General features: G+C 36.7%; 1 protein-coding gene across 1 annotated transcript in view; it reads left to right on the forward strand.

The window, feature by feature from the left end:
- The window catches only part of LOC150087642 (glycerophosphocholine phosphodiesterase GPCPD1-like), a 149,369-nt gene that overhangs the window by 84,630 nt on the left and 42,257 nt on the right, over positions 1–22,482 (forward strand). The window contains exons 10-13 of the mRNA XM_090369173.1: positions 5,513–5,605; positions 12,069–12,146; positions 12,241–12,259; positions 22,270–22,400. Of these exons, the coding sequence (XP_090225299.1) occupies positions 5,513–5,605; positions 12,069–12,146; positions 12,241–12,259; positions 22,270–22,400 (321 nt within the window). The remainder of the gene's footprint in view (positions 1–5,512; positions 5,606–12,068; positions 12,147–12,240; positions 12,260–22,269; positions 22,401–22,482) is intronic.

Raw genomic sequence — 22,482 nt, forward strand, 5'->3', positions numbered from 1 at the left:
GTACCCTTATGCACCAGTTTAAAGAAAAACAACAGCTACATGCCTAATTCAAGAGATCACCCACAGAAAGATCATACTCGGCGTACTCAGTAGCCAGATATAGTTTCCAGAAATCCAAGAAGCAGGCTATAAACTCGTTCATGGAGAAGAGGATAGCGGGTGGCCAGCAATCCTGGTCAGCCAATCACATCCGGTCAGCAGAATCGTTAGACCTGGCCGAATGGTGCAATCATGTAACCCAGTTCGTCAAAACAGACAGTGCAGCTGCAGACTCCCCCTGGAACAGTGCACACTACGACATCACTAATCTCACTAATGTGACGATTGGCAAAGAGGAGCTAATCAAAGCCATCAATGCCCTGTCAAATAAAAGATCAATGGGAAGTGACTCTTCCCACCTTTTGCCTTAAAGTTGCCTCCTACTTCATCAGCAACGAGCTGACAAAGTTGTTTAATAGAATTTTACAACAGGGAGTTGTTCCAAACGCTTGGCTAAATTATAGTCATCCCAATTCCAAGGGTGCAGAATCTGACCTTTACTGCTGACTATAGGCCTATTTCAATCTCCTCCCCTTTTCTCAAATGCCTGGAGAAGTGCTTGTTTAAAGTGGTTGCCAATCAGATCCTTTCCCAGAGACCTCAGCATACACATTACGCGCTCTCACAAAGATCGCCGATAACATGCATACAGGCTCTGAATTTGAAAACCCTTCAAGCCTGGGAGCAAGGCTGTTATGCATGCTGTTTTTCTGGATCTGAAAGCGGTCTTTGACTCAGTGCAAGTTAAGCCACTTATGTGCTTCCTGGAGAACTACTACGGTTTCATGGGTAATGTCTCAAAGCTACTCAGAAATTTGCTGGCCAAGAGGTGCCTTACCTTCCAGCAAGGGAATAACTGCATCACAAAACAGGTGGAAGTCAGTATACCCCAAGGTGGATCATTGTCAGCACTGTTTTTTCAGCAATATTTATTCCATTAATGAATGAAACATCTGCATTTATGGCCTATGCCAACAATATTGTACATTACCTCTCAAGCCCGGCTAACACCTCACCGGACCAGGCAGAGGAATTATCGAATTCTATCATCCTGAACAAATATCTGTCCTCTTTCTGTGAATACGCTATTTATTTTGGGCTTAAAATAAACCCTAAAAAGTCCAAATATATCATCTTCTCACCTAGAGCACAAGCAGACCTCAATCCAGCAGCCTCTCTGCAGCCCTCCATTGCAGGGCATGTTCTCGTCGCCATTCATTCATTAAAACTCTTAGGGGTGGTAATGGACAAAAACCTAACGTATAAGGAGCAAATCCAGCAACTGCATTCAAGAGCATTATGGGCTTTTTGGGGTATGAAACTTGATCTCTGTAGAGCACACAACAAGGAAACAGTCAGAAAATTTCTCCTCTACTATTTTAGTTCTATCATCAGTTATGGTATAGAAGTTTGGTCGGCTGCTCCTGTGTCTAGTCTTGAAGATACTCTGGAGTCTGGAATTCTGGGTCCTAAAGTGGGCCCACAATTGGGCTCACCTACCCTATACAACATCAAAATCATAGCTCTGCATAAATCTGAGATACATCCCGGCCCAGCACCTGGCATATGCGAGGAAGCTCACAATGGCACTTAAACTGTGCTCTGCTGCTCTCGACTTCATTAATATCTGGAAAATCCCTGGTACAGCCCTCAGAAACTGTCCGGTGCTCTGTTCTAACCTGCAGAAGCTCTCGACCATCAAGTTACACCTCCCGAACAACATCATTGGCATGCCGAACTCCGCAAACATTGATTTGGATGTGTGGTTCAGAGATTCTGCCTACAGAGAAGAAAAGCGCAAATCCATAGTTAAGTGCAGTCAGCATTCCTGTAATTGTCAGCGCAACTAGTCAACTCCCAGTGAAAGTTTCCGGACTGTCTCAATGTGTTGCAGCTTGTATATAATAACTATAAAATCTATGTACTATAATGCAATATAAGCTCTGTATAATCAATCTGTTATAATAATTATAAAATCCATTGATTGCAATATTCGCTGTGTATATTGCACTGTCTATGTATTCTATGTATTATCTGTGTGCCCATGTAGTTTTTATGTACTGAATGTAATGTTTACAGTTAATTATAAGGTTCCTCTGGTTGCCTGTAGTGGGAATAGTGTCCTACATTTCTATGAATAAAGAATTTTATTATTATTATAAATTTAGTAAACCAATACAACAAAACCCTAACGGCATATCACAAAAGTGATTTTATTTCTATGGTCCAATTAAAAGAGCTGAAAGTGAGGACATGCAATATTCCTGCACTTTTCGGACAGGTTAAAACTTCACAAACCCGGTTTTCACACTTAGCTGCTCACTTATACAACATCATTAAACCATTTAGACAGTTGATTAGGTTTGGCATAAAAAAATTTACACTTTATTTAATAGTATTAAAGATATTATGCTTGGCATTCATGATAAATTTTCATTGATGTTACCTCTTTGTACACCAATGTAAACGTGGACTACTCTCTCGATGTAATTTGGGAACTGTTAAAGATTCTATCACAATAAATCACACTAATTTACCCAAAAAGGAAATTTTTAAATTAATCAAACTTCTTGAAGCTAACTGTTTCACATTTAAAGAGACTATATACAAATAGGTTTACCGATGGGTTTGAACCTGAGCAGTCTTATGGTGGAAATCTATCTTGCCAATATCGAGGATATTCATTTAACACCGTTTCTTTCTCGCATTACTTACTATGGGAGATATATTGATGATATACTTGTCATAACAGATCACAACACCACTCAAGACATTCTACGGGTACTCAATAATATTCACACAAGACTATATTATACACTGGAAGAGGAACAGATAGAAACAAAAGCCCTAAACATCTTAAATTTCACCCTCACATGTGACATGCAAAAAATCCAAATTAGCATTTACCGAAAACTCACAAATTCGGGGATGTACCTGCATTACCGAAGTTATCATCCATTCACGTATAAGAGATCTATTATATTCAACCAGTTTTTCAACACTTACAAATATTCCACATCTGAACCCACCTTACACTTAGAAATTGTTACACTAACTGATAGGTTTTTAAATAGAGGCTATCCTCACTCCGTTATAAATCAAATCAGGTTACAGGCTAAAAATAAAACAGTAAATATGATACCCATTAATAATACCAATAAAACACACTTTATTTCCATACCATACGTTGAACAATGGTACAAGCAGCTTAATAAACTCTTTAGAAATACTGAATTCAAAATAATACCAAGGCCCATGCAGAAGCTCCATAATATATTAAAAAAATCACAATTCTTGCTCAGCACAGGTAAATGATCTTGTGTACAAGATTTCGTGTAGTCAGCAGGATTCCACTCATTGCACATTAGAGTTACGTGTCAAGCAACATGCTGTTTCCATCTGCACGTTGTGCACAGACGTGTCTGAGTTGGCCATTCATGCAGTCAGTGAGAGTCACGTTTTCCTATTCAATGAAGCAGTAATTTTAAATATACAACATAATTACATTAAATTATTGATCGCTGAAACACTTGAAATGAAACTACACAAATTCTATCAATGTGCGACGGCCTTATCTAATTTCGAATTTTTGATCTTTTTTACGCATTCTCCAATATAAATAATCTCTATATTTCAGAGTCAAATACACACACAAACACTTATTGATATTCCCATCCTTTGAACACGGCGATCAACCAAAAAGCATGGTCTGCTTAAGGAAGGGAATCAGCAGTGCATTTAGTTTAATTTGAGTATTCATCCAAATTGTAACTTTTAATCTGTTTAATTTTAAATAGTTTTAATCTTTTTAATTGTGATTTTAAGTGTTTTTAATTAGTGATTTTAATTATTATTGGAACCAGTTTTAACTAATTATGACACTCTTCTCGCACTCATGGTCTTGCTGCGGTGGTTTGTGTTTCAGAGTCGGGTTGGGGCTCTTGGCTTTCGATTCCGTTGCACATCGGATTTGGTCGTATCTCTATGAGTGAAGGAATTCATTAATTCATTTTTTCACTTTTTTCATCTTATTTTATTCATCACATATGAGAGAGAATTGACTGGAAGCATTCCACAAAAAAATTGAGGTAATCCCTTACGTTTTTAATATACATGTACATGAAATGTGTATCTAAGAAAACAGTTCTTACTATTTGTGAAAAATCTGCATGCAAGAGATAAATGGTTTGGGATTTTAGAATTAGTGCCAAAAATGTCTGGAAACTCCATGAATTTTGGAAGCATCATGATCTATGCAGACCAGTGTAATTTGTCTAGTCCTTCCTTAAATTTATTCAAACTACCCACTTCCACAACACCAGATGGAAGTTTGTTCAAACAATCAATTGCATTAGCTGAAAGCAAATCTTTGCAAATTTTTTCAATTTAAATTTGTTCCCTTATGTTTGCTGTCTGAGAGAGTATGGATGCCATTAGCATTACTTAATCCATTTAAAGCCAAGTTAGCATTTACCGGAAACCCACCAATTTGGGGATGTACCTGCATTATGACTGCTAAACACACTGTGTGTGTGTTTAAAATTTTACTGTATGTAAATATTACATTGCATAAAACTGATCTAGAAAGTTAACTGAATAAGATCTCACTTATATTTATATAGACAGTACTTGTAAATAAATTATGTAAAAACTTATTCCTCAGGATGGTATCTCAAGTGATGAGTACTCTCAGAGCACAGATTGAAAAACTGCCTTAGACAACCAGCCATTACTCTTAGAGTAGAATTATGCATACACATACACACAGCTTTCTGAACACCAAAAATTGCAATTTGAGAAAGCTTTTCTGTCACCTTTTCAACTGTTGAAATTCATTTTTTCACTTTTTTCACCTTTCTGTCACCTTTTCAACTGTTGAAAAGGTGACAGATTATGAATTTTTCCATGAATGCTGTTTTAGACTGAGTCCTTGAATGTATCCTTTACTGGGGAATTCAAATAATAGGAGCTGGTGATCAGGACAAAAAAAAGATGTAGAGGTTACAGCACAGTCATGAGGTTTTACTATTGAGTAAACAGGTGGCCAGGAAAGTACATTATCCTGTCATGATTTTATCAGATTCTTTTAAAAGTAGGCAAGAGTGAAGCTTGGTCGTTTTTATTTTTCTGTTGTTATAGGCTGTGTTGAGACTACACTTTGATTATTGTGTAATCAAGTGTAGGAGGCTGCACCTAAAAAAAAAAAAATTATATTATGTTGCAGTTTGAATCTTCTAAACTGTTCCAAAGGAACAATGTAGATAATTGGAATAAATTTACAACTAAGGTGGTTGAGACCAAGAATGTGCTTCCCTATATATATATAGATATATACTTTTTTTTTTTTTTTTTTTTTGAATGATACAGAAAGTTTACTTTTGTCATTTGGTTGTTATAATACTTATTATTCAACATTGTGTTCATTTAGTGAAGTAATTATAGTTATGTTTTTTTTTATTATTATTATTAATAGGGTGCTGATATGGTGGAGTTGGATGTACAGCTCTCCAAGGATCTTATTCCTATTATTTACCATGACTATTATATTTGTATCTCAATGAAGAAGGTTGGTGTCACTATTTTATTATTTCATTATCATTAATGAAATAGTGCTTTATTATGATAATTTCATTATCATAAATAAAGTACTATATCGTGCTTCTAGAAATCAGTTCAAATTCTTAAAATTAAAACCTTCTAAATGTTAATATTGACAAACTTAAGTAAGCATGCAACATCACAGTGCATATATTGAAATATTTATTGTGCATCAAGACTTGATCTCCTTGCTTCTTTACCATTTCAAGAATATAATGGTTTGCTAGTAATGCAATCAGTTTGCTAGTGGAGACTGTTAAATCAGTTGACTAAAATGCTATGCTTGTTATTTTGTGCAGGCATTGACATAAATTTTCTGATTCAGTTGTATTTATAATATTTTTCCACTCATTTTTCATAATATCTCCCTAGTCGTTGGTGCACTTTTGTACTTCTACCATTTGCAAGATTAAGTGATTGTTAATTTCCTGCAGTCATAAACATGGGAAGAACCGTGTTTTTTTTTTTTTTTTTTAGCACAATCAGCCACAGGCAAATGGTACAGAACCACATGGATATTAAATCAGTATTTGCTGTGTTGACTGTAATATTCGCTCCCCTCTACTTCTTTCATAGTTAAAGCTGAAGTAATAGTTTATACAGCACCTGTGTAGGGATCTCAAACAGTTGTGTAATATGCAACTTCCCTTTTGGGAGTGTGCACAGGGAAATAGCTTAAATGGCTGCCTTGGCTTTGTCTGAAAGAAAGGCACTGCACTGAACATCCACTTAAATTGTGTTCTATGCTCTGTCTCTGAAACCTGGGTCAAATCTGAACCACACTTGTACAGAATAAGGCCAAAGTATTTAGAGTAAACTTTTCCTTAAAAATCCAGCACCCTTAAAGATTTGGAGGAGTCAAATTTCAGAAAGTGGTCAAGTAGGTTTGGAGAAGCACCAGCAGCTGAGCTTATTTACATCTGTAAATAGTTCAGTGTAAACATAATGACAAAGGGGGAAAAATCAGTCAACATCATATTTAGCAGTCTTGGAGGCTGAAATCACCACGAACTCGTATGTGACACTACACTCCAGTGCTGACTATGTGCTAGTGATTAAAAATGTAAATAGTAGTAATAGTTGTTACCTGTAAATGAATCAGAGTCACAGCAATTGTTGTCATGTATTGTAATGTCAGTTTCAAATGAAAGACTGTATAGTATCAGAATATCAATAAATGTGCTTTAGAGAAAAATCACTGTTCTTCTTAATGAATAATTGTAATAAGGTGTGTACAGTCTTTATCAATTTACATGACATTTTGACTATGTACCATTAATAAATTTAATTAAGTAGTCATGCAACTGATAAGCTGTATGACTAAGTATAATGGCAAAAACCTTAGTTGTATGGAATTAAATCTATTGTTTGTGTGTCAGTAAGTTGCTGTTTTTGGAAGAGATTAACCATACATTTAATTATATATACATTTTTCCAGCTGACTCACTGGGCATTTTCTATTTTTCCTTCACTCTGAGCTGTTCTAAAGCTTATGCAGAGTGGTGTATTAACAGCCACATAGCTATAAAATGCAAGAGTGCCAAGTTATGAAGGTGCCTCCATAGCCAGGTGTGCAGGAGCAGCAGTGCGTAGCACACGCTTCTTGATCAGACCGGAGCTTGAGCTCATGACCACCAAATACAGAGGTTTTTGGTGAGGCTCATGACCACCAAATACAGACAGTTTGAGCTCATGACCACCAAATACAGAGGATGCGGAAAGGTTAAGAAATGACCACCGCATATCCCCGGAGCAATATGGCCTTATATTACGTTCTTAGCATTTTTTTTTTCCACCAACCTTTCATGGAGTAAAATAAAATAAAACAAAACAAATCTTGATAACTATATTTACAATAACCTGTATTTACAAAATTAATATACGTATTACAATATTAAAAGTATTAAAACACAAGATTAAAATGCATTAAAATATACTAAGTTAAAAGCGATAAAATCCCGTAGCTTTCAAAGGCTCCAGCCTTCTTCTTCAGCAGTACTCTCTATTATTCAGTACACCTTTAAATATCAGCAGGGTAATGGTAGGCATCACATGTTTCCATTCTCACGTGTTCCGCTCTCTTGCATTGTGGAACCGGAAGTGGCTCGAACGGAAGTCGTACGGAACCGTTCATCCTTTTTTAGGATAATAGTCTCTAAAAGGGGGTGAATCCGTACACCCCTATCCCTATTAATGTTGGTTGTAGAGCTGATCCGCAAACTCTCGAGCCACTTACGGTCCCAGAACCTATGCGCCCGATCGGTGATAGTGGCATCGTCTGGGGAGATCTGGTGCTGCTTCTCCCAAAAATTTTTGTTTTATTTTATTTTAATTTTATTTTACTCCATGAAAGGTTGGTGAAAAAAAGAAAAAACGCTAAGAACGTAATATGAATATACCCAACCTCAGAGGCCTATTTGAGGAATATGGCCTTAGTTGCTAATGCTCCTAAAAACCAAATAACAACAACCAATCTATGAAGTTTATTGAAAAACTATACCACTAAAGGAGATTCCCTCTCTATATATATCTAAGTTGGTGTGAGGGAGGTCTCAAAAAGTACCTGGTGGTCCTGTTGTGCTTCAATATGGCCAGAGAAAATAACTAGAAAGAGATGTCTTGTCAAATATCTCCCTAGTCATTAAGTTGCCACTCATATAACAGAAATAATGCTCCATAACATTATTTATCACTTGTTAAAATATAATATTCTGTCATCTTTGAAAAGAATTCTTGACTGATTTTTCTTGATTAAAATTCTTGTGTGATGAATAATGATTTTATAATGCTTGATTTGAGAGTTCCATTGATTGGTCTTTTGTTTGGGGGGGGGTGGATTGTTAATGAGAAATATTCATACATGGTTGTTCTCATGAGCGTCTAGTCAAGTTTCTTTAACAGCTTGTGTACTCTCTTGTATTAGCAGTGGCAAGTGATACAAGAAAGCAAGTGTATATAGCATCAGCATATAGCTGACTAAAGGCAAATTTCTGCACATCTATTCTACAACTTTCTTTCCTCAACTTGAATTTATTCCCCTCAGATGTGTATGCAATCTGAGCAAGAGGAAGAATCCCATCAGCATTGAGCTTGCTCAAACTATTCAAGTCCTTATACACCTCAATCAGATCACCTTGCAGATGCCTAGTCTCCAAATGTTGCAGTTTGCAGAACTTAAATAATTTTTGGCAAAAGCTACCCTTTGTACCCCTTACCATTCTCGTTGCCCTTCTCTGTACATGTTCCAATACCTCTACATCCTTCCTAAAATGATGCATCCAGACCTGTATTCAGTACTCAACATGTGACCTGACAATTGCCTTATACATGCAGATAATCACCTCCCAGCTAGCAAAATTCCTGTATATCGTTGACAAAATCCCCAATAGCTGCTCTCTCTGTCTGCACTGCTTAGTAAACTTCATATGACTGCACAATCCTTTTCATTCTCCACTATCCTACGTAGTACCACACAGTTGGTAGGTTACTCTGGGGTTACTGCTACCCATATACAGTACTTTATATTTGTCAATGTTAAACTTCAGTTGCCACCTCTCAGCCCATCTGCCCAACTTTTCTAGATCTTGTTGCAGTAGCATACTGTCATTAACAACACTGCCAACCTTTGTATCATCTGCAAACTTAGACATTAAGCCTGATATATGATCATTGATAAATATAGGAAACAACAATGGGCCCAACACGGAACCCTGTGGGACTCCACTAATACCATTTAGTCCATGAAGAGCAGTGTCCATTGATTACCACTGTATTCTCCCACTTGACCATCCCTTTATCCATAGCAGCAATTTGCCCTTAATGCTATAATGCTCCAATATGTACAGCAGTCTTTCATGTACAATAGTGTCAGAAGAATTCCTGAAATCAGAGTATATAATATCAAAATTATTTTTTGCATCCAGCTCTTTTTGTGTCCACATTGTAGACAAGACTGCTGTTATAGTTCAGACATGTGTGTTTGTTAAGGGGAAGCCTGACCATTAACTGCAGTCTTGTCTAGATAATCCTGCAATACTTCTTTAACAAGTGACTCCATAATTTTCCCCAGAAAAAAAGTTAAATTAGCAGGTCTGTAATTACTCATGTTGACCTTTGAACCCCCTTTGTGAATAGGGGATACATTTGCGCATTTCCAGTCTATGGCAACCTTTCCTGAATACAAGGATGCTATCATAATTATGCATAAAGGTTTGCTTACTACTTTTGTTGCCTCCTTTAATATAACTGGATAGATTCCATCCACCCCAGGTGCTTTTACGTTTAACTTCAACAATTTCTCCTCCACTTTTCTCTCAGTTATTACAGAATCCTTTATCTCCTGTTCAAGTTTGATAAACTTTTAGCATTCCCCTTCCTAAATAACTTCTCGTGTGTGAATGTAGATACAGAATGCTCATTTTTTTTTTTTCAGCTACCTGAGCAAGATCATTAGCAGTCAAAACGTAAAAAAATGGACCAATGTGATTCTTCCCCTTCATTCTAGAGTTTACTAAAGAAATCTTTGCTATTTTTCTTTGCATCCTTTTCTAAAGATTTCTCATCTGCCTTTGCTTGCCTAACCTCTATTGTGACTTGGTTAAAGACTAGCTTATATCTATCATAGGCTTTTGTGTCACCCGATAATTTCTATTCATCCCCATGCATATTTCTTCTCTGCAACAAGTCTAATCAGTTCATCTAACATCCAGTTAGGTCTTAAGGTTTCAACGGTATTTCTTAGTTCATATAAGAAGTCTAGACTCTTCTGTGATTATTTCCTTGGATGCTTCCCATTTAGAATTTGCTGATGGTAATGTCATCAGTTGACCCCACTTTATAAAATTTTAAACTGTGTGAGGCCACTGTAGTCACCTTTACGAAAGCAAAAACCATTCCCTTTACCTTTGATGGTAGGTACACCTTTAAATAAATCCCACATGAGTGCACTGTGATCACTGCAACCTAGTGTTTCCTTTATCTGCAGATTCTTAATTCATGAATAATCACTGCTGATAATCAGATCAAGTATATTACTCTCTCTGGTTTCCTCTCACACATGCTGCTGTAGAAAAGTTATCCAGTAAATCCACAAGTCTTGCTAATGTGCAAGTGACCAACCTACAAGTTCCAGTCAATATTTGGGAAATCATACTTTCTTTGCACACTAAGTACAGTCAGCCATTCCCATTCTTTCAGTAAGGTTCTAAATAGAGAATAAAAGTGGACTTCCAAGTATTTGAACTAATTAGTTGTACTTCCAACCAAACTTATACTTTCTTTTTATATGGAATACTTTGTTTGCATTATCAATTCTGGAGTTAAGCATTGAATTTAAATAAATAATTATAATACTATTTATATTTAAAACTAAATATAAATAGTAAGCAGTTTTAGAAAATTCAAGAAATGAGATTGTGACTTGCCAAATAGGTGTCTAAACTGCTGATGGAACTGATATTTGAGTCCCACTTGTGAATCAAATAGACAGAATTTCAGTCAAGTCCAGTTATTCTGTAGCACAAAATCCTCTGCTTGCACCTTCACTGGTGGAACTGTTGATAACATTGAATTTATTGCCCCTCCCCCATGTGCAAAGCCTGAAATTCTGCATCTAGCAAACTGGAGGTAACCATCCTGGTGTGAATCAGTGTATGCAGGGGTTGAAGTGTTTGTGTCCACATCACGCAGTATTCCACTATGTTTGTGTGATGTGGACACCACATTGTGGCAAGATCCAATGCTCCTTGCATTTTCAGTGTACAGCTTTAAAATGGTTTTTGTAGGCCAACCATTAGAATAGTTCACCAGACTAAACCTATTGGTAACTCTTGGAGACATCTGGATCTGCTAGTATATAATCTCTACTCCCCCCCCACTCTGCCAGCTGGTGACTGGATTGAGTCCAAATAGTGTAGGAGACATTATCGAGGCCACTTTGTCAAGCAGTTAGGCATGTTCTTGCTGTGTGTACACCATACCCAAAAAATTCCTTAATTCCTATATGTTCCCCCCCCCTCTGCTTTTCCACCTACAATCTACTATGCCCCACTTAATTTTCTCAGAATCCTAATTGCCAGTTGCTTCAATCTACCCATCTCATTTTCCCCCTATTAGTTATTCTGGGTTTTTCAGACTGCAGAATATGCAGATGTGCTCATGAGTGCACACTTTTTTCAGACATAATATATAAGAGCACAGTATTCTCTAAGTCACCTTAAACCACAGAGGAACCAGTTATCAGTGCATTCTCATTCCTGAATCTGAGTACATTTCATCTAAAATTTTACAAAGAGCAAGACTTTTTTTTTCTTTTTTTTTTTTGTCCCCTTTAATATAATGGTTGCATGAACTTAATAAATTCATAGAATAATCAGAAATTAAATATCAGATAATGCATTTATTCCAGTCATTAAAGGTAGTAATTTCTTTAGAAAAAAGTGGCTCATGAGCACGAACTTCTAGAAGTTGCAGTAAAAGACTTGACAGCCCAACAACTGAAAATGTTAAAGGTAAATTACTATAAATAAAGTAATTGAAATTTTATCACTATTTTGATTTATTTTTTTAGTTCCCATGCTAATATATTTTTTTCCTTTATAATAGCTGAGTCCTGCACAATCAGGTATGTTTTAAATTTTTAGTATAAAATAATATTGCAATAAAAGTAAATGAATGCATTTTTTTTTCTTAATATAGTATTAAAAAATGTAATTATAAAGTTTCAATTTGAATTAGCCTTCTAATAATTTCTCAAGATCTTAGTTAATATTGAGTTTCTCTGTGTGTTCCGTATGGTGCTTTCACCATTGACATTCATTTGGACAATTCAATACGAGTGTAATTATCTGAACTCAGGTTCATTATTTGGACAATTCAGTAGTCTGTAGTTATCTGAATTCAGGTGGAATAGGATAATCTTCCCTTCCCCCCCATGAGTTACACTAAGTTACAGTATGAACTTGAATAGTCAGTGCACCAAAGTTTATCCAAGAATAATAATTTTCATTTAATACAGTCATACACCTCTGTTCTTAATGGTTTAATTCCACATTGCTGAATAGCTATGTTTTGAGGCCATTATTACATTGCATTAGCATTGATACTTAACTGTTAATTAGAGCTTGCTAATAATGTTAATTTTTATTAAAATACAGGGAGTCAAAGGAAGATTTTAGAAAGCATTAGCAAAAACACGCTGTGCTTCTGAGACCACTGTGCTCCTTTCTGTAGGCCCTACAGAGAGGAGACAAGGCACACAAGGATGAAGAGTGAAATTTTTACGAAAAGAAATGCATTATGGAGTGGGACGGTTAATGTTAAAATAATTTTGTGGGCTGAAAGAATAGGTTCCATCATACATGCTAATTCTGGAAACAGTTCTCAGACTTTGTTTTGGAAATCAGTAATAAAAGTTGCTATGTTGTATTTTAATTTTTCCACATTTTCAAATATTTTCCCTTTCAAGGTACTTAAGGGGGGGGGGAAGTCATAGTGAGATCTCATGAATATGGAGGATGTCTCACTTGTGGAATACTGATACATGAAATTCAAAGCAAGTGCACTTGGCTGTAGCGCACCTTATTCCTAAATCAACTGAAATCAATTGAAATGGCCTGGCATGTATGATAAATGCTTACTAGTTTATCCATTTCATCACTATTCAATCTTGCCATTTTGCAATAAGTTATGCAATTCAACTACTGATTCATTTCTGGATACTCTTGATGAAGGGCATCCAGATCATTTTAAACCCTTAATTTGCCACACTTAAAATGACAAAATGACTCAAACTTATTCACAACCCATTTTGTTTCATCTTTTAATGCTAATTGCACCATTTGATAAATTTTGGTTGCAGTCTTTCCAGTTTTCATATAAAATATAATTCACATGTATTGACTTTTACTTTAAGGTGGTTAATTCACAAAAACACTTTAGGGCACTGTACAAACAGTGCTCTGAAGCAATGGAATGATTCGATTGGGATCTGGCCTACTGCAGAGGCTGCTGCATTCACTTAATTGGATTGAGGTGTGATGACTGGGGAAGCAATTACAGTAGGCAAAATTCCAGTTCTGTACAATTTTAAACACCCCTGGATATGCAGTAACATATTGAGTAATATTCTTTGGGGTGCCATCCCTGTGTAGTGCAATTTATCAGGGATATACAATATCTCAAATGCATATCTCTAATAGATCACACTACACACAATTAGCCCATTTTAATTAGCCCTCACGTTAAAATACTTAGGATCTTTTGTAGATATGGCCATTTTCATGACATTTATTTTCTTAAGTTACATCTACCTAGTACTTGACCTTGTCTTATATACAGGTTTGTTGGGAGTTCAGAATCAAAACTATGCTAGGATTTGCTGCTGGCATGGGCTCAACAAGGTGTTGAAAGCTTACAACATGGATGCTGGTCCATGATGACTGAATTTCTTCTGACAGTTATAAATTGGATGATTGTAGATCTCCACTCTGAAGAGCTTGTTCCACAGATTCTCAATTGGATTGTGATCTGGCAACTGGGGAGGCCTCTGCAGCAGTCTAAATTCACTCTCCTGTTTTTCTGCACCAGTTCTCTCCAATTCTGATCTAGTGAGTTCTTCCAACATGTTATTCTGTTGGAACTCATTTGCAGATGGATATACTGCAGCCATGAAGAGAAGTGCATGGTTGAAAACAATTTCCAGACAACTTGTATCAAAGACCACTGGTATCAAGGGATCCCCTTGTAGGAATTAAAAGGAGTCTGTAGCCAGAAACACTTCAGTAAAACTGGTGTAGGCAGTCAGCATGATTAAGAAGGTCCAGCAGATCTTTCCTGATGAATGTCTTTTTGAGACTGTCAGTTCATACTCTGAGGGTAGTGTATATAAAGAAAAAAGAATATTACAGGTTTAATATTCTTTTGTATGTGTTCTTTGAAAAGTATGCTTTAATTCAGGATGGTGGTAGTGTACAAATAGAAATGCCCACTGCATTGGTTTTAAATAGTTTGTTATACTGGGATAATGATCTTTAAATTTGGGGATACCACCCATTCCAACTCTTTTTGGGTCTTCTTCAGTGGATTTGGAATTTAAAATCTTTACTTACATTCCAAAAAACTATTACTAAATTAACATCTCGTTATAAATAATATTATTAATAATATTAATGTTATTAAGGAAGAATAACTATGTATAGTTCTCAGCCCATGACACAACACACAGAAAGAAGTGGAGTAATTGTACAGATACCAATCTTCTTGCAATGCTCTGATCTTCTGAGATAGCTGGTATCATTGTTGGACATCCTTGTTGGTAGGCTAGCTTCACATGTGATCTGACTTTCCTTTTGTTTGGACTGCTAGCTACTGTTGTAGCTTTTGGGGGGGGCGTTCTCAGACCTTGTGCCCTTCCGTACTAAGGTGTGGATGGCTGTAACAGAAATTGATTACCATTTGTATAGCATTGGTTGTAAGTATTACTTTTGGATGGAGGTGGGGTGGGAGCATCCTGTTTTGCTTTCTGCTGAATGCTAACAGGAAGAGAACAATCCACTGGATGAGGTAGAGTAAACCTTCACTCTGTTTTATGTTAATGCCCAACTTTCTTGAATAAAGGATTCCAAAAATTATCTTATCTTCCTTTTTGATGTGGTTCTCTGTAAGGGAGAGAGATATGTCACTGTTGCTTAAATTTCTCATTCTGCTGTCTGTGTCATGTTTTGATTTCTAGGATTGGCCTATATACCAGGTGGTTATAAAATGTTTCCCTATTCAGTAGACTATTGTCAAAACAGTTAGTTAACTCTGTGAAAATCGGTGGGTAAGTCATTTAGGGTATGGGGAAGAAATTTGTTGAAGAAAAAAAATTAGTTCAAATTTCTGCTACTGGGTGAAAAACAGTGGTGCACATTTGTAAAAGTTGTCATTTACTTCAAGACACTGCTTATCCAAATGACATCCTGTTAGATAAAAGCAGAAAGGCCAATGCCACCATCAATAACCGTTATGGCTTTTACAAAAAAAAAAAGTGCTCTTTTAGTAAAACTATTCTACCAGAATAATAGCACTACGTGAATATCGGAAACTTAAAGGTTTGCATAAAGGACCTTTGATGTCGGTGGGGGCTTCAAAAACTAATAAAGAAATTTGATGCAACTGGGGAGTTAGGTGTAATTCCAGGCAAGGGATGACCATGTATCGGAACGGAGGTAGTGGATGAAGTGGCAGTTTCAATGGCCTCTAGGTCAGAATGTGAAACATTACCAGTCAGTAGTGCCAGAGGTGTGTCAAGAGGCACATGATGCAAGAGGCAAAGGCACATGATGCAAGAAAGCAAGCTTATATAGCATCAGCCAAAAAAAAACACGCACACCCTTCTCATTTAAATTTTTTTCTGTTTATACTCCGGCATGACAACCAAGTCAGTAGAGTTTATAATAAATCGTCAATACAAATATTTATTGTATTTAGTAGTCATGGGCTTGAACAACAGTCCACTCAAGGAATGCGTGCTATGCACTCTCACTCCTGACCACTGGGCTATGTCACCCATCCACTCGCTCCAAATGTTTTTCTAGTTCTGCCTTGAATCTATTTAAGCTATCAACTTCTACAACGAAAGATGGAAGTTTGTTCCAGCAATCAACCGCCTACTGGCTAACTTCTGCGCATCTATCCTTCAACTGTCTTTCCTCAACTTGAATTTATGCCCTCAGGTGATTATTCTGAAGAAGAGGAAGAATCCATCAGCATTGAGTATGCTCAAACCATTCAAGGCTTTATATATCTCAATCAGATCATCTCGCAGTTGCCTAATCTCCAGACCTGTATACAGTACTCAAGGTGTGTCCTGACCATTGCCTTATACAAGGGGATAATCACCTCCTTATCCCTGCTAGAAAAATTCCTGTATATATCATTGACAAGACACCATGAGCTACTCTTGCAGGCTGTCTGCACTGCTCAGAAAACTTCATATATGCCTTCACAATTACCCCCAGGTCCTTTTCATTCTCTACCACTGTCAGTGTAGTACCACAGAGTTGATATGTTACACTGGGGTTACTGCTTCCTATATGTAGTACTTTACATTTGTCAATGTTAAACTTCATTTGCCACCTCTCAGCCCATCTGCTCAACTTTTCGAGATCCTGTTGCAGCAGCGTACTGTCATTAGTGACAACCCTGCCAACCTTAGTATCATCTGCAAACTTGGACATTAAGCCTGATATACCATCATCAATATCATTAATAAATACAGAGAACAACAATGGACCCAACACTGAACCCTGGGAGACTCCATTAATAACATTAGTCCACAAAGAGCATTGTCCATTGATTACCACTCTGTCTTCTCCCACTCAACCATCTCTTTATCCATAGCAGCAATTTGCCTCCAATGCCACACTGCTCCAATTTGTGCAGCAGTCTTCCATGTGCAAGTATCAAAAGCCTTTCTAAGATCCAAATATATGATATTAAAGTTATTCTTTGCATCCAGTTCCTTTGTGACCACATCATAAATCCAATCAGATTGGTCAGACAAGACTTCCCCTTAACAAACCCATGCTGTGTCTGAGCTATAACTGAGGTCTTGTCTAGATGGTCCTGCACTGCTTCTTTAACCAGTCCCTCCATTAATTTCCCTGGAACAGAAGTTAAACTAACAGGTCTGTAATTACCTGTGTCTCCCTTTGATCCTCCTTTGTGGATTGTGGTCACATTTGCACATCTCCAGTCTATGGTTACCTCCCCTGAGTCCATGGAAGCTCTCATAATTATGGCTAAGGGTTTGCTTACTTCCTTTGCCACCTCCTTTAATATAGCTGGATAGATTCCATCCACCCCAGGTGCCTTAATCTTTAACAATTTCTCCTCCACTTTACTCTCAGTTATTACAAGATTCTCTAGCATACTGCCAGAGTTTAATACACCTCTGGCATTCCCCTCCCTGAATAACTCCATGTGTGAATGTAGATGCAAAATATTCATTTAGTTTGTTAGCTACCTGAGCAGGATCATCAACAGTTGAACCATCGATATCAAATGGACCAATCTGATTCATCCCCTTCCTTCTAGAGTTTACATAAGTAAAGAACTCTTTGCTGATTTTCTTTGCATCCTTTGCCAAAGATTTTTCATCTGTCTTTGCCCTCCTAACCTGCTTTGTGACTTGGTTACAGACCAGCTTATATCTATCACAGGCTTCCATGTCACCTGTTAATTTATACACATTCCATTCATTTTTCTTCTCTGCTACATGTCTAATTAGTTCATCTAACATAGATTTAGGCTTAAATCTGGAACAAATATTTCTTATTTGGTATGAAAAGCCTAGTAGCTTCCAAGTTTAACCCTTTGAATGCTTCCCATTTTGAATTTGCTGTTGGTAACATCAGTTGATCCCTTTGTATAGAATTTAAATACAGTCTCAGATCACCTTTACAAAAGTAAAAACCCTTTCCTTTACCCTTGATGGCAGTTGCCTCTTTGAGTAAATCCCACTTCAGCACACTGTGATCACTGCCTTCTAGTGGTTCCTTTATCTGCAGATTCTTAATGCATGAAGAATCACTACTGATAATCAGATCAAGAGTATTACTTCCTCTAGTTGCCTCCTGAACGTGCTGCTGTAGAAAATAATCATCCAATAAATCCACAAAAGCGTGTGTGACCGACCAACCCACAAATTTCAATCAATATCTGGATAATTAAAATTCCCCATTATAAGGCAATCTGGTTTACTGGCCCACTATTTCTCTGTACAGTTTCTTGTTATACTCATCAGAGCCATTAGGCATATAACACACTTACTCAATTTTTTTTCTCCCAGTGCTTATGTCATCCCAAACTGACTCGACACTGCACTGTCCAGCCATGTCAACTGGCTGTACTTCCTTGGATTTGGTGTTTCTTAACCAATGGTATAACCCCTCATCCCTTCTTATCTTGTCTATCTTTCCTGAAACTTGAACCTTCCTTGGTCTACTGTACGTAAAGTGCTTTGAATAATTTTACTCTGGTTCCTGTGCACGATTCACGTAGTGCAAGAACTAGTCTTGTGATCAGCAACAACGAATAGGCTTTGCTCTAAGATTTCTGGCTCATATGGAACTTGACTATACATGGGCTCGAATGACCTTGTGCTCTGATAAGGCACATCTCACTTTTCATGGGGCTGTATATGCACAAAACTGCTGAATATGGGGAACTTCTCATCCATCTGCTGTGCATGAAAGACCACTACAAAGTGCATACATTATAGTTTGGTGTGGATTCACAGCAGAGTTTATAATTGGACCATTTTTCTTTGAAGAGTCTACACCTCATATCCCCATAAGGTGTATAGTAACTATTGCATGGTACTACACTCTTCTAAGAGATCACATTATTCGTGTTCTGCAAGAAAGGCAATTCTCGGAGACTGTAGTGTTCATGCAAGATGGTGTCCCTCCCCACATTGGTCGACAAGTAAAGGAACTGCTCCGTTCAACATTCAGAAATAATCACATCATTTCTAGAGAATTTCTGTCCAGCCTGATCACCAGATCTCAATCCCTGTGATTTCTGGCTATGGGGATACCTGAAAGACTGAGTTTATCATGGCAGCGGCACCTCCGTAGCCAGGTGGGCAGGAGCAGCAGTGCGTAGCACATGCTTCTTGATTTGACTGGGGTTCGAGCCCATGACCACCAAATACGGAGGATGCGGAAAGGTCAGGGAATGACCACCGCATATCCCCCAAGCAATATGGCCTTAGTCGCTAATGCTCCTAAAAACCAAATAACAACAACAACATCATGGTGACATACAGACACTTGTTGATTTGAAAGCAAGCATTAAACAGCATGTAGTCAACATGCTGTTTAATGCTGAAAACAGAGGAGACTGTGTTGCATGCAGTCCTCAGTTTTCAGAATGTCATCTCAAGTGAAGGAAAGCACATAGAACAATATCTGTAGATTTCTAAGTACTGATATTAAAATATAATCCTAAGTTAATTATTCCAGCTCATGTTTACAGTGCTAATTTCTCCCATGGCAACAGAAATTTGAACTGTTTTTTTTCCCCCCCTTCTACAAATCTCTTCCCCATACCCTAAATGATATACCCACCGATTTTCACAGCGCTATTTCTAACTGGTTTTGACACTAGTCTCCTGAATAGGAAAACTCCTTTTATAACCACCTGGTATGTGTTGTATTACACTGAAATATCAGTTGATAAACTGAATCTTCTTTGGATTGAGGATATCTTTCTATTGAAAGATATCCTCCCTCCGAACCTCTAAGATTACTCCAATAGGAGTAATCTTTAGAGGTTCCTGGAGGCAAATTTCTGTAGTGCACCTTGCACTTTGGTTCTTTTATAAAGTCTGTCCTCGTATAGCACGATAGTTGTGTTCCTAGAAACTCTCGTGCAATGCAAAATCGTGCAATATAAACAACAGGCCCTATGGGGAAAAGTGAGGTTAGGTGCCGACCACCCAAGATTGAACACACATTTGGGACCAAAACATTACCAAACACAATAAATAATCGGGTAATTTTAATCGTTATAAAATACGTAATTTTATAACGATTAAAATACGCAATAAAAAATATAATATATTTTTTATAATATAATAAATAATAAAAAATAAATATTTTTTATTATATTATAATAAAGTATTTTTTAATACTAAAAAAGTATTTTTTACGAATAAAATACGTATTTTATTCGTAAAAAAATTATTTTATTTAAAATAGTAGTAATAAAATACTTACGTATTTTATTACGACTATTACGTAATAAAATATTGCTAATGCTTTTGCTTCTATCGTAAGCAAACTTGTTTTTTTTTTGTTTGATTTTCGATCCAAACAGAAGACAGCCATTCCATCTCTTCCAATTCTTGTCTTAATCTAATGGATTTTAATTACACTTTGAGTTGTTCCTGCTATGAAAGTTGTTTTTATTTTCTCCGCATTCTTTGTAATTCTCGGCGTTGCCTCATTTAGGTCTGCAGCACGTGCAATACCACACGGTCTTTCATTTTGCTCAAAGCGTTTCACAATTTCATATTTTTTTCTCTATCGACAGAGGCGGACTGGCCATAGGCCTTACCCGGGAAATCCCGGTGGGCCGGAGGCCGGTGTGATTTTGGCCATAAACCGTAGTATGAGGCCACTATAAATTTTCCCGGGTAAGAATTTTTGACCCAGTCCGCCTTTGTTTATCGATATTGCTTTTTTTTTTTTTTTCTTCTCTGAATCTGCAGTGTCTTCACCAGGACGCTTCCTTTTCACACCTTTTTAAGTATTTTATTAATTTTTAGGGAATAAAGCACAATTACAAAATGAGGAGGCACGCTTGATACACATAAACAAAGCTGCGCGCGGGTAGCAACTGAATAAACAACACCGTAAAGGCCGAGATACACTATTAACACCCCACATTTTACTAAAGTACATTTCTGGGGGTTACTACCATAAAACAATAAAAACAATTTCCAGTTGTTTCTGCTAGTGGAATCTGTTATAAACTGGTAGTAAACTCCATCTAATTGCATTTGCGATTATACCGATAGCTGGAATTGTGTTGGTTTTTACGTTATTATGGTGAAATGTGTTTCCCCTTCACTGATATAAAACACATAAATACATTTTCAGAATCTTCTTCATTCCTATTGTGTTGCGTTCTGTTGGGGTGATTCCGCGTTCGACTGCCATTTCTTGTAAACACAAAGGCGAATCGTGCATAAGCGAATTCGGTTCGTGTTATATAAGATAACGTTCCCCTATTTATAAATCGTGTATGATCGAATTCGTGTAATGTAAACACGTGTTATACGAGGACCGACTGTACTAAGTAATTCTTGGGTTCTTGTATACTGCATATAAAGCACTTTGGTGCACCTATCCTACAGTCAATATTTAACTAGTAATATTGATCTCAACTTGTTTAGCTGAAGATATAAAATATAAGGAAGTGTTTGAAAATCTCTCAGGTGTGAGATGTTAATGCCACCTGTTCTCTCTCTCTCTCTCTCTCTCTCCCCCCCCCCCCATTACACTTAATATATAATTTGTTTTTAATTATTTTTTTAAAGTAAAGTTGTCTGTTTGTTTTAAATAACTTGCTTTATGAATAATTGATCTTTGGTTCTGTTATATTTCTCTTTCTCTCGTTATGGCCCTTGTGCCATTTGGGCATTTGACATTTGTACTTAATCTATAATAAACTAATATTTAATGTTTAGCCTTTTTCTGTAGGTTTGGATGAACAATTTGCAGAATGCAAAATGTTTCTTCTTCAGTTTCCACATATATTGGTTCTTATATTCTGGTAATTTGGAGCAGATTAAAGTGCATCTGGTGATCTTTGATTTATCTTGCAGTCATAGACTTGATTGCAAGTAACTTGCTAAAATGAAATATTAAAATATTAGCAACAAGTTCAATGAAATTTATTTATTTTTCCACTTTACTATGAATAACTAGTAGCTTACTAAAATTCAGTAATTTAATTTCATTATTCTTACCATTTGTGTATAAATCTTCATACCTTTCTGTATGTAGTACTTAACTATATTCTAATTAAATTTTAAAGTATTTACCTTTAATATTCTGCTGCTTTTTTTTTTTTTAATAGGAAAACACTGTCATGATTTTCATGATGATTATGAAGACAATCAACCATTTCCTACACTAAGGCATGTTTTGGAATCTGTTGATCCTTGCGTTGGTTTCAATATTGAAGTGAAATGTCCCATGCAGCTGAGGGTAAGCACCAAATATAATGTCTCATAACAATGTTTGACTTTCAAAATTTTTGTGAAGAGCAAGCTTTAGCTGATTCCATTTA

The sequence above is a fragment of the Mastigoproctus giganteus genome, chromosome 3 (genome assembly GCF_048544385.1).
Source record: "Mastigoproctus giganteus isolate SK-2022 chromosome 3, ASM4854438v1, whole genome shotgun sequence".
In the NCBI taxonomy this organism is placed as follows: domain Eukaryota; kingdom Metazoa; phylum Arthropoda; class Arachnida; order Uropygi; family Thelyphonidae; genus Mastigoproctus; species Mastigoproctus giganteus.